The sequence below is a fragment of the Notolepis coatsorum genome (assembly GCF_963971535.1).
Source record: "Notolepis coatsorum genome assembly, chromosome: 19".
Classification (NCBI taxonomy): domain Eukaryota; kingdom Metazoa; phylum Chordata; class Actinopteri; order Aulopiformes; family Paralepididae; genus Notolepis; species Notolepis coatsorum.
The window spans coordinates 36,608,233-36,622,372 of NC_140183.1; the positions used below are offsets into that span (position 1 = coordinate 36,608,233).

Sequence of the window (14,140 nt, forward strand, 5' to 3'; positions counted from 1 at the left end):
CAGACAGGGCATGTTTACACCAGCTCATCTATGCTGAATGTTCTGTACGTTTTGCCTCCTGAAAACCACCACTTCCTCCAGTACAGCACCGGCGACCGCTAGCTACGTGCGACAGAGAGCCACCGACCGTAGAGAGAAGCCACAGCCGATTCCTTCTCCATTGCACTCTCTCTCTCTCTCTCTCTCTTTCTCCTGCATTTTCAGCAGTAGTTTCGATTGGCGATCATAAAGCAACACATGATCAACACGGGCCCAGATCATGATATCCATCCCCCTCACTTAGGGCAAGCCCAGCGCCACGGCTCTGAAGCCGAGGCTCTGGTTCAAAGTGGGGGTAAGTTCAATGCCCACCACAGACAGAGCCAGAGAGAGAAACGGGCAATCGTCTGGGTGTCAAGTTCTCTTGACAGTCTGTCTGCCTCGGCCTGCCGCATTTTGATCCGAGCAGGAGAAGAAAAGCTGAGGCCATCCTTCAGCTAACAGAGGTGCAGACTGCCCCCCCCCCCACACACACACTATATCTCTCTCCCTCCACTCTGGCCTTGCCCCTACAGTTGCTCATAGTGAGCTAATGGCCGGCACATTGATCATGCTTCCTCGACCTCCAAATTGGGGTCAACCACAAAAGAGGCCCCTTCTCCAGTGTCAGGAAACAACTGCCGATTTCAACCGTCATCTGTGCATGTTTTTCAGAAAATAACAGAGAATGTCCTCGACTGGACACCAGTGCCCGTGAAGCCCAGGCCCCCCCCCCCCCCCCCCCCCCCCGTGTCCTTCAACCCACAAGGAGGTCAAAGCACCGCAGAGCGCCTTCTCCCATTATTCACCTCTCTTTTCTGCGAGCAATTAACCCTTGTGTAATTTCTTTAATTGTGGAAGTCGACGTGGGGTAGACCCCCATCACCTTTGCATTCGTTTTCCTTGACACTTTCTTTATCACAATAGGTATATGAAATAGACAGGTGCAAAATGCATGGCAGCCCCTGTCCTCGCGCTCGGCGAGTTGCCATGGAAACGGCTGATAGAGTGCGTTATCGATCGCCGTGTCCAGTCGGAATTGTGTAGCCCCCCTGAACCGACTTTTTTTCTGCAGTGATGGGCGTGGATCAATAGCCCGATATTGTATGCTTTTCTCGCCTTCCGTCCTCCATAATAGCAAAAAAGGAGAGAGAAAAAATAATTGGAAAATGTACGAGATAGTATTTTTAGGACTTCTCTTGTGGTTCAGAAATAAATGTAAAAAAAAAGAAAAGAAAAAAAGGACCGGAATTGATGACATTGAAATGCAGTAGGCTATGGTATTTATATATTTGGAGCACTGAAGGGATTCCCCCTTGCATCAATGAGGTGCCTATTTAAAGAAATGGAGAATAGGAATGTAGGAGTGTGAGGCCTCCTTTCAACATCCCTTCTGAATCTGTCACTCACGCTCCAAACCCCCCCCGCCCCCCCATTTTCCTCTGGCCACTATTTACGCATACTGTCATGGCACGTTTACATTCATATCTACGCCGTTTTACCCATATTATTTCTATCCATTTATTCCAAAACTACTCCCCGTTATTCTAATAAATAGTATAATGAACGTTAGAGAGGGCCGATTCATGTCTTTTAAACGTGACGGGGAACGAGGCACCTCTGCGGACCATGGGGAGCTCGTTTAAAATCTCGCCTGAGGGATCCCTCCAGCTAGGGGTCATGGTTGAAGTCATGCTCCTCAAGGTGTCTCCGTCGCCCCGAGGCATGGTCATCACAATTCCTAGTGAGGTGGAAATGAAAGTACACAGAGGACAAAGGGTTTTGGACACTTCTGGAGAAATTAACCGGGGAGATGGGTGACGGTCAGCCACCTTGGCCGCCTGCCTACAAACAGCCCTGTGCCCTTTAAAAAGCTTTCAACCCATACATCACAATTCACCTTGTAATTCCAGCCATTTCTCCATATAGTCTATTGATATTACTATGACAAATGATCACAAAAGAGACAGTTTTGTGTAATGATTCCAGTGGAGCACACGGAGCAATCTAAAAGGCAGGGGAAAAGCCTGAAAAGAAAAAAGGATATTGCATACATTCACAGTCAAACCTGCCAAGTTCTCCATACATGCATCATCTCACCCCTGGAGCTTGGAGCATTGTTTAACCATATGTACAGAGCAGGGGGGACACAACGTGGGTATTTGAAGGTTGGTTTTGTACGGGGTGTCATGCTGTCCATTTCTCACCCTCGTATGCCAAGCTGATATATATACAGTCTCTCCCCCTACACACATATGTCAATATGTTTGGTCTTCACTGGGAGGAATGTGCCCTGAGGCTCCCATATGAAATTAGCAGACCATTCCCATGTTGGCTCCCTTTCATGCCCCCACTCGCAGCTCTGGGCCGACGCCATAGTATCAATAATTCAGCTACAATTTAGTTGTAGTTGGGCCACATGTTACAGGTCAATTGTAACAGGGGCCACTATACTGACTCTGTGTGGCTGATCTGCTCGAGAGGCTTGTTGGACTTTCGTGGCCATTTCACTCAATGTCAAGTTTGTCTGAGAGCCTTGCTCACACAGAGAGGCCCGGTGAGCTCTGGGGGCAGCGGCTTTAAAATGAACTTCAGAGGGATCGCATAGATATGCTAACCAATTAGAGTACCCATTAGGTTAAGGTTGCCGTTTATTAAATGAGCAAAAACAAGGAAATCACTACAGAAAACTGCTTGCACTGGAACAAAAGCCTGCAGCCAGTGGATTTATCCATGTGGATTCTCCACTAAAGAACTTGGTCCAATCAAACGGACAACAAGCGGGTGTAGTTCAGAAAGACAGTGAGCGCCTCCTAACTAAGCATACATGTGATATTTGGGATTCATCCATAGGATCTACAGCGAGTTCAAACAAGTCTCAGGAGGGGGTCCCCCCACACATACACACACACAAACATCCATCCCACCAACACTGCTGGATATCGTGCCTCTATGTCTTCCTAAGCCAGCCTGGAGGTGGTAAACAAGCGCACTGTACTAGCAGAATGGAAATGTGTTTATGTGCACGCCGGTGCATGATGGGGGGGGGGGATAGTGGGAAGAGCAAAGTGGCCTGCCCTTGCACCTTGCCGAGATGAAAAGACCTCACAGCCCGGAGAGAAGGAAAACACTGGCAGGGCAGGAGTCAAACTCCCCGGGCCTTGGGTGTGTGTGTGTGTGAGAAAGAGAGAGAGAGAGAGAGAGAGAGAGAGAGAGAGAGAGAGAGAGAGAGAGAGAGAGAGAGAGAGAGAGAGAGAGAGAGAGAGAGAGAGAGAGAGAGAGAGAGGAGAATGTTTCAAACTTTCTTTTCTCCCCCTACGGCAGATGTGTGTGAGTGAGTGGTCAAAGTAAGATCCTGGTGTGAAAACTTGAGTTACTGTATACGAACCCAGAGGTGTCATTATGTCCGGTGACCTAGTTTTTATTTAGTTTAAATGTTATTTTATATTCAAATTATTTTAAAGCTGCTATGCAAAGTCCTGATTATCAGAAACATATAATATATAGGCCTAACATGAAAATTATTTCACCTCTCTTTCGAACATGGCTGCGACGGAGACAGCAGGTATTCTGGGAGCATTTACACAACAGTAGTATTGACTCAGGCAAACATCTCACACAGTGTCGAGTCAAAGTTTGCATACTGATAACTACCCATGCACTTTTAAAGGAACATTCCAACTTGAATCTGGAATTGCCAAATTCAGTCAATGCGCAGGGATTTGTCTCAATGACAATAGTGTGACTTGTGTGGCACAATGACAACAGGACCTTACAGGGACCAACACAATAGACAGTATATACATATCAATCTCTGTATATATTATGCATATATATATCTCTGTATATATGCATACATTTGGTTGTAGATCATCATTAGGAGCATGGTATACAGTAGGCTATATTCGCATTTAGTTCATTGTAGGGCATTGGTCCAGGCTCTCCTGCCCTGAGGTGTAGCTGTACTGAATAGATTATAGCATGAGATACTTACTGTATGTTGTGAGCATTGCAGAGCAATGTCAAGTATTGCACGCACCGCTTGGGAAATAACACATAGCAAGATAATCCCAACAGAATCATGTTGCAGACAGTTCTGTCATGTAATGGTAAATTGTAAAATCCAGTATTTAAAGGAACACTGCAACATTATGGGAAATAACCGTCTTACCGTCTTCTCCAGAGTCAGACAAGAAGATAGATACCAATTTCCTCTCTGTGCGTTCAGTAGAAAGCTATCCGGCTGAAAGCTAGCCTAGCTTAGCACAAGTTAATGGAAGCGGATACGGACCAGCTGGCCTAGCTGTTGGCCAAAAACACCTCTCCCGGAGTTTTAAGCTAGGCTAGTGGTCTGTATCCGCTTCCATTTGTTTGTGCTAAGCTAGGCTAGTTTGCAGCCGGATTGTTTTCTACTAGATTGGTATCTATCTTCTTGTCTGACTCTTGAGAAGACAGTAAGCGCATTTCACATAATGTTAATGTGTTCCTTTAAGGGTTGGTAGAACAATTGAAACCTTGCACAAAAGAACCATATATAACCACAGCCCATGTATTTGCAGTTGTAAAGTAAATTCAAATCAGTGTGAATGTGTTCCATCACAATAAACCTCTCAAGTCAACCTCTACTGTCTTTAACTAACTTACATCTTTAGATAATACAATTTTAGATCATTCTTCTTTAGATAATAATTTTTTTTAACACATACATATTGTATGTTGGTATGAGTTAATAAATAGTCAACCACTAATAGGCTACTGTCTGAAAACCGGCAATAGATTTTGTTCTAAGTCATGTTGTTTGCTTGCAATTCTAGACGTGTAGAAGCTGTACTGTGTTGTTTTTTGGGGCAAAATGACACTTTTTGGAATTACAATTAAGTGAAATTTGTTTCTAACCTCGACACATTAACTGTTAACTGTCAATTAACTCATATGGAGGTATAAACTATTTTTAAATGAAGTGAAAATGCTTTATTTCAGTGACATAATGGTTTGAAGCACCACAGTGTGCTATGGAAGCGGACCCTGATTAGTTCTCCCTGTGGCCGGATAGAAAAACACGTCTAAGTGATGTGAATCCTGGTCACCTGACCGTCAGCATTTGGTTTTGCCACGGCGGTGACGGGGGCCTCGGGTCGGTGGTCCTGCAGGCAACGTATAGCGGTATAGGTATACAGCAGTCAGTAGTTATTCATCATCCATAATGTTAACGATTACAGCATGTCGATAGCAAACCCAGGAGTTAAATGAGTTTGTGCACTCAGCTACGCCTGCGCCTCGCCGGTTCAAGGTCACTCCCTCCCCTCCTTGACAGGAGAGATGATTCCCGGGCTAGGCTGGAAGCGCACACATCTTGCCTCAAGGTCAAGTGTGCCACTATTTAGAACAAATAGATACATAAAACACTCCATCTTGTGGGTGGGTAAAGTATGGGCCGGGACCTTGGGCTGGGATAAAGTCGGCCGCGCGGCTCGTATATTTTGTCCTTTACTTGTATTTCAGCTTGACACTCTGTCTCCCCCCCCCCCCCCCCCACCCAAACACCCCCCTACACTCCCCCACCCCCTGCGTAACGTTTTCAAGTCCCTCTAATGTGATTGAATGTAAAAAGTTTGCATTGATTTTTGTCACGTAAGAACACACCGGAGTGCAATGTGGACCTCTCTCGGGTGTCTCCGGATGACAAACTGTGTTTATCAGTCTGCCGGCGCGACCAGTTGGATTTTCCAACTGTAGTAGAGCCCCTTTAAGCTGTTGGGACCAGACATACCATGACGAAAACCTGCTTTGCACCTATGGATGGTGAAAGAAAAATAAATGAGGGTGGGGGGTGGCTGGCATTGTGTTTGAGCAAGAGCAGGACAAGGCGAGGGCGCGTGGCGAGAGGATACACTTGATTTGGAGTCAGTTAGCAGCTCATGCCTATCGTAATGGACAATAGGGCGAGGGCAAGTGTTCTCCCTCCCCTCCCCTTTTCTCTCTCTCTCCGCATGTTCCCCCCCAGAGACATGAGTCGTGGGGGCCGGGCGCTCTGATGGCCAAGCGTGACATTTAAACCCCTGCCCTCCGGAGGCTTCAGGGGGCTTTGTGGAGGAGAAGAAGGGGGGGGGGGGGGGGGGGGTAGGCCTATGTATGGAGGTCCATCTGAGCACTGAGAGGGGCTACGGCCAGAAGCCCACCCTACTAAACCCACAACCCCCCCACCACACCCCTCAATGCACACACTACTCCCCCCCTCTCCACACACACACACACACACCCACCCACCCCTGCAGAAATCCTCAGTGTGTCAGTGCTGTGGGGGCCCCATTGTGAGCGGGCCTGCCACTGAAGAAAAGGGCCCTTTGGTGGTAAACAATTCAGCTGTCCACTCTGATCACAATGGGGGCACATCCCATTGCTTTGAGCATCTGTTTCAAGTAGGTACTGGTCCCCCTCACCGCTCAACAGCAGCGCTGACCATATACACTCGGTGACTTAAATCCCTGAGTCTGCCAGACCACCTGCTCTCCAAGCCCTCTGCTCTTTAACATTTATAATTCGGATCAATACCGGGACTCCCGTGTCTCTCAAGAAGACAAGCTGAATGGGCTTCTGTTGGCAATTAGTAGAATTGTATGCTTTTTGAAATATCGTACAGTACGCACTGTACAGATATTTTAATGTATGTAAAGAGGAAGAAGATGCTTTCCCCCCCATTGTGACATGAAGCAGTGCCTGACTTATCTGGACTACTGTATAGGGGCCTGGTTTAACTCATTGTATGGCCACTTATCGCCCCCTTGTGGCCACTTTTCATATTTCATCCTAACAGCAATTTCATCTACTACTACAGTACAGTCAAGGTTTTTATTCTGTGTAACATTTTAATAATGATGTTTGATGTGGTAATGTGAAGGTGTGGATCCCTCACCATTGAGTCTTAGCCATTTCTACAGTCATTAAAGGCCAATGATATTGCTGAACCTGTTTTGTTTTTCCCTCCCACTCGGTATGATCCCGTTTGAATGACACATCCTGTGGATTTGCTCCAACTCTCCTGCCCTCTTACTACCTGATATTACAAAGGGTTAACTCCACTGCGGCTCACTCTGCTGGGGAGGCGCTAATCAGCTCCGAAACATTTGCTGCCCTTCTGGCAAGGTCACAGGGGTCATGTTCCCTGGGCTGGATGTCCAGTCCTTGCCTCTCTCGCTCAACCCCCCCCCCCCCCCCCCCCCCGTAAATCCACCCCCCGGGGCCCATAGGCCCTGCAGGCACAATCACCACACCAAGACTATAGGCTCACAGAAGCTGGCTTTAATCTATATAGGGCCCCGGGATGGGCTAGGGATGTCTGTCCATCAGGTCCGTCAGTCTGTCCGTCTGACAGAGGGCTTGCCCTGGACCTGGGCTATTGACTAAGCCCCCCCCCCCCAAACACACATACACTCCGGGCTTCTGATTGGTCAGCAGAGGCGTCCAATGGACCCTGCCTGCTGTTTGACCAGCTGATTGATCTGTTAACACTGTCCATTGGACGTGTGTCCCTGAATTTAATTTCAGAATTCATTTCTGAGAGACGTGTGTACAAAAATGATGTAGAGTCCCAGGATCTGAGTGAAGGCTTGAGGCTGCGTGGGGTTCTTTCTTGCCCCTCTTACGTTAGGTATTAGGATGTATGGTCTACGTATGTGTACATTGTTTTTAAATGGCACATTTTCCAATTAATATAATGCTTTAGGGGCCATGCAATTTATTCTCTCACCTCCATTCTTAAAAAAGATTCTTATATTTCCCTTTGTTTCAGACCGAAAATGGTCTATAGTCATGTACATTATTACTTTTAAAGGTCCGTTTTCCAATGAATATAATGCTTTAGGGGTCAGAATCCTCTTCAACAGACAATGTTTTTATAACCACTCGTTCTTCATCTTGCGTGTCACTGAACATATTTTGCCTTTTGGGGGTAAATTGAATAAATGTGACTATATGATAGTGTTTCTATGATGTCCATGGCAGAGACAGCGGTAACTACAACGGAACACAGCATGCAGACCGTTGCATTTCATCACTTATCAATACAGACTGAACCCTGTGCTGTCAAAGTAAAAGAAAAACTGTTGAAAAATGCCACCGTGGAGCCAGGCCAAGAGGTTAGCTAACCCCGGTTAATTTCACAGCTCATAAAGATCGTCAATGCACTGGTGTGTTGGGTATTGTCCACAGTGGATTTCCCAGTTCATTCCGCTTTACACTTGACTGTTATTACTCAGGCCCATAAAACACACACACACACAGAAGACAATGAAATAAAGGCATCCTCCGGTCGCAGAGACAATGCAACGCGTTCGGATGTGAGCGGTTGATTTGATGGAGTCTCTGTCTTCCCCCTCTGGCTTGAGTGAGAGAGAGAGAGGCAGGCGGGCAGAGAGAGGCCTGCTTGGATATGCATCACAAAGGCTTCCTGCAGTATTGATCCGCAGTGGGTTAAGGCAGTCTATCAGCAAATGTCCCTCTCTCTGGGAAAAACAACAGGAGATTAAAAACACAGCTTGCCGGGGCGGGAGGCTGCTGATGGCCCCTTATCTGGGCCCAAAGGTCACGGTGTACAGATATAATCCACTTTCACTTAACAGCTTCATTTCAGCCACCTCACATGCAAATTACCAGTGTTTTCGGGGTCCTTTCCACAGAGGAAAGCTGTTTTTCAGTAGGTAGGTGTAACTGAATGCCTCTCTGGTGGAGGCGAAGCAGGAAGCAGAGGCTTTTTAGCCCGTAAGCGGTGTCAGACGCTGAGCATTTCCAACCACGAGACGAAAGCAGGTGTGTGACAAGATTATACTGTGGAAGGAAGCAGCTAGGGGTGGAACGGTTCAAAAAAATATATCATATCACTGTTTTGGGATCATGGTAATTTGCTAATTCCAATTAAATTTTTTTTATTAGTCTGTAAGGTCTGGAAATTATATGTCGCTGAAGTGACTATGAAAGGAAATATTAACACCGTGGCTCAACGTTATGTCAGAATCTGAATGCAGAAGTTCTCTCTTTGCGCTGGTAACGGCCCAGGGCGATGTGAACTGGCCCATAACATTAAATGTATTGACACTGGCATTCACCTTGCGTAGCGCAATTCTCACTCAGTGGCTGTTTAATCCATCTCTATGACTAAATCTGTTATGCGCCCAAACAGCAGACTTAAACGATGCTGGATAATATTATGTGATATAGCTCGTCTTGACCACTTACCGTTACCAGAAGCCAATTCCCAGACAAACAGACTGACACTGCTGCACTCACCACCTCACCTGGACAAACTAAAAGGTCCCGCTAATGTTAACTGAACTTAGCAGTCCTTATTCATAGTGTTATGTATAGTGTTGTGTGTCAGTAAATGGAAATAGTCAAAGGCCAGTTACAAAAGCACATACGCATCCCAGAAATGTATTAGGCTACAGCAAAGGGTTCCACCACAGTACCACAGTAAACGCAATGGTCTCTAGGACCGTGGTGATTTTATACACAAAGCGTTCCATCCCTATAAGCAGCAGCAGTCTGTCATTGGTACAGCTACTGGGAGCTACAGCTGCTGGGACTGCCACACAAACTGAAACTGACATTCAAAATAAAACTAAAGAATTTAATGGCAACAATTTCAACATTAACATTCATAACATTTTTAAAACAATACTGTGTTGCTTTATTTGGGGTAGGTTTGGAGCTCAGTAGCGTTCCTTGGGCTCACTGAATTTGCATCTCTTGATCACAGAGGCAGACTCGGATTCCTGGCTGCTGGGGAAATCATACTGGGAGAGCTGAAAATAAAGAAAGAAACACATAACGGTCTAAAAACAAAATTTTGTTACATTTTAGGCATTTAGCATCCACAGTGATTTACAATAAGTGCAGTGCAGATTCAGGTTGAATCAATGTGTTGTCAGCCATTAACTCTGGGATCTCTAATTCTCATTAAACACTGGGATAAATTGTCCAACCTTAACACTTTCAGTGCCAGCCATTAGACGCAGCCCTCTGTAGCAACGCCAACAGTAGATAGATAGGAATCCGTCACCTTGTTTGTAGAGCTATAACCAGGGGTGCAGTGGTCATGCCACACGGTACCACGCCGTCCCAGCACTTTTCTGAGCAGAAGTACGCGCACGGATGTGCATGCGCGTGCATGCGCACACAAAAATGCATTCACTACTTTCACTCGACTCGTCGTCGTGCGCCAAATACCGGTACTCAGCTATCACCAGTCTTTGCATAACAATAGCATAGCAATACCATAACAAAGAACGAGAAGTGCAAAACCAAAATACAAGCCATGTACCAATTGGTGGGGGTTTGCTTGAGCTGTGGAACCTCTCAGTGTGACAAATGGTCCTGACTGGAAGGCGTCTATATTAATCCCAGCCGAAGAGTGCGTCGCGTTTCTCTGATTGGCCATGATGCCCATGTGACCGCGGCAGCGCGAGAGAGCGGCAGTGCGGAAATAGGCTGCATCCTCCACATCAAGAAAGACAGACAGGCATTCTCTGCGACAAACCCTAACCTTAACCAACTCCGAAATAATGCCTAACCTTAACCCTAACCTTAACCAACTCCGAAAGAATGCCTAACCTTAACCCTAACCTTAACTTAACCCTAACCTTAACCAACTCAGAAATAATGCCCTAACCTTAACTTAACCCTAACCAACTCCGAAAGAATGCATAAACTTAACCAGCGAAAGAATGCACGTTTATAGCGAGAGATGATAAACGTAAAAAAGCAGCACTCTTCGGCTGGGATTAAAGAATAGGCGACTGGAAGGATGAAACATTTCTTAAGTTGTGCTTCAGAAGGAAACTGTCCTTCTGTAAACTGTAAGTTACATTGTTAATTTAGTTTGTATTTACTTTTCTAGTTTAAGTTAATTCAATTAAAGAAATTGTAACTACAATATTGTATCTACAATTACATTTAAAACATTGTTTGTTTTTCAACTATTATCTGTTGACAATATAATTTCTTTATATATTGAAGGCTACATCCTGCTACCTTTTTCAGCTTCTCTATTTCAAGGCAATATTTACAAAAACTAAACAAAAACTAGTAATTTCCTATACAAACATGTTTCCTACTATTTATGCATAATAATCATCTGTTCTGTGCGCACGCGAGGGAACATGTATGCGCATGCATACAGAGTACAGCCACTTCTGAAATTACGACTGCACCCCTGGCTATAACTATATTCTATATTATAGCTCTGGATACAATACTATGGTAATTTGCCAGTGACTTTCTTCCGGTCAAGATGCAAAAAATTGATAATTTACCATGCATACATTCGCGCGTTATACCGTGGTGAATATAAGTATGTTTTTAGATCGGTCTGGGGTAATTCCTGAAATACTGAGGAATAGCCTTATAGCCGTATTATACTATAACCGTTGTCGTTTCTTGCCTGGACCCGCTATTATTCTCAAATCAAATCTATATCATAGGTGTTATGTTTCATCATGAATGCATGAATGGGGGGGGGGGGTAGTTTTTTGATGCTTTGATCGCCACCAACGGCATACGTTGTGGACTAACGTTACAGACACACGTTCGGATCGAGCTGAAGACATTCTTGGATCAACGCAAGATTGATATCATATAGCCCTTACCTTGACTAGGATGTCATGTACCCCAAAAAGAATATTCCAATTATCTGATCGCAATTCCAAGTAGTGATGTCCATCGTGTCGCCAACATAATCCACCACACATCATGCGTCGGGAGCATTTGATTCTTCTTAATCCGACCGTTATAACCGCTGAGCTTGAGCAACAAAAAATAAATACCTGGACCCATTAGATCGACCCACAGGCCAAGATACAAGGTTTCAAAGGGTGCTCAATACCGCCGTCTAGCTGGATGCGGCCGGTATTGCACTTTGGCGACCTCAGACTCATTCCCTATGGTAACAACAGGCTCCCTGGGTGGATAATGAATACAAATATTAAAAGAAAGGGAAAAACGACCCAGAAACGACTTCAGTCGTTTTTGGCACTGAACGACATGGGCCCAGAAACGACTTAACTCGTTTTTTGGCACTGAAAGTGTTAACAGGCACATGTCTTTCCTCACCATTGTATTTCAACCCAGACCAAATTGACCTCCATAATATGTATATGTATGCCATATGTTGGGATTTATAAATGATAAAACTATTTACGAATAAAACATCTGTTTCGTAGGGATACAAAGACGATCAATTCATTCAACAAACTTGTACAGGAATTTGGAAAACCCAGTAGACTACCTGGACCAGTACCAATGACTTTCTCCCAATGGAAAAACAAACTCTTCAATTACAAAACCGTAGCTCCACATTAGTGTCTGTACTGTATTGTTTCCCAAACATCTCAATAAATAAAAATGGAAAAATGCAAAAGTAGAGGTAATTTGAATTAATCCATCACCAACATTACCAAACACTGAAAGTACCAATACAGTAGAATTAAAGAACTGACACTGACAAACAACATTCCTGTGTAGCCTGGAATATCACTGTATCACTGACAAACAGTAGAATTAAACAACATTCCTGTGTAGCCTGGAATATCACTGTATCGCTGACAAACAGTAGAATTAAACAACATTCCTGTGTAGTCTGGAATATCACTGTATCACTGACAAACAGTAGAATTAAAGGGGAACTATCTTATAAAATAGCCTTTTCCAGTGTTTAGCATTGTTTTCTTTTCTAGCAATGTGGGGTTGTATCAACACTATCTATGTCGCAAATACATTCTTTTGCGCATTCCTCCAGTTCAGATGAGACAAGGTCCTTCCCCACTGAACCAAGCCATTCTGATTTGACTGGTTCGCTGACGTGAATTAGGCACTGATCGACATATCTCAGCCCCTGGTTGTAGCCACCGGCCACAATCAACAATTCGCTCGACAACGGAGCGAGTGGAAATAATGCGAAATCGGTTTCCCTGTTACTGACACTTCCTCAAACAGGTTGACGTGACGCGAGTGCTGATAGAGAAAGAGCGAGAACGAGCGAATGAGAGAGAGAGAGGGAGAGAGAGGGAGAGAGAGGGAGAGACAGACAGATAGAGAGAGGGAGAGAGAGGCTCTCATACGGTGCATCAGAGCATTTACACACTCCCGACTGTGTGTGTGTGTGGGGAAACACGCGCGCTCTCGGAGCATCTCTCCTCTCTCTCTCTATCTGTCTCTCCCTCTCTATCTCTCTCTCGCTCGTTCTCTCTCGCTCTCTCTCTATCAGCACTCGCGTCACGTCAACCTGTTGCAAAATATCATAGCGCACACACACACTCCCACTCGTATTCCGATCCGTGCAATAATATTCACGGGGGTATATATTGTCATTTGAAACAAGATACCAATGCATTGTCCCGTGGGATTATGCCCCCATGTGGCGAAATTAATTAGTCTCCCTCTCTATCTCTCTCTCTGTCTGCCAGTGCAGACTGTGGGTGACTGTCATACAGCGCATTGAGAGTATGGGCGGAGCCCAGCCAAAAACAGCTTGGAATCTGGAAGTGCAGAAAATGCTGCTCTAGAGGACTTGATTAGAAATACAAAACAATGATTTTTTTTTAAATTACTACAGAAGTGTTCCATAGACTCACAGGAATTGTGTAAAATTTCCCAAATAGTGAAAGAAATAGTAAGATAGTTCCCCTTTAACCCTTTCCCCGCCAATAACGTCGTACAACGGGTTTCAAGTTCATGCGAATTCTGCCAATAACGGCGTATGACGTGATTCTGATCATAACTTCATATTTTCGCCATGGTATTCATATTTCACTCACGGAGCCTTGTCGGATGCTGTGTGAGCCAGCACAACTCTGCAACGCTTCAATACTGCCACCTGGTGGCTGATCGGCGAGTTGCAACCGGAAGTGGATCTCTTGTGATCCCGGTGTGTCTCCCTATTCTGTCCGGCCACTCGTTTATCGTCGCGGGACTCAATACACACACCGTGGATATGGATCTTTGCCATAACTCAATAATCTACATGATTTTGGCGTGTATTAGTAATATACAAACCGGAAATGGTTCGCCTAGATCCCCACCACATAACTGGGATCTGTTTGCTCCACTCTCATCACCCAACGGTTCGAGGAGA

General features: G+C 45.2%; 1 protein-coding gene across 2 annotated transcripts in view; it reads right to left on the bottom strand.

Moving 5' to 3' along the window:
* Window positions 1-9,626: 9,626 nt before the first annotated feature.
* Window positions 9,627-14,140, bottom strand: part of hormad1 (HORMA domain containing 1) — a 66,439-nt gene continuing 61,925 nt past the window's right edge. For both annotated transcript variants that reach the window (XM_084336130.1, XM_084336129.1), the window contains one exon: window positions 9,627-9,815. In XM_084336130.1, the coding sequence (XP_084192256.1) occupies window positions 9,723-9,815 (93 nt within the window). In that variant the 3' untranslated portion in view covers window positions 9,627-9,722. The remainder of the gene's footprint in view (window positions 9,816-14,140) is intronic.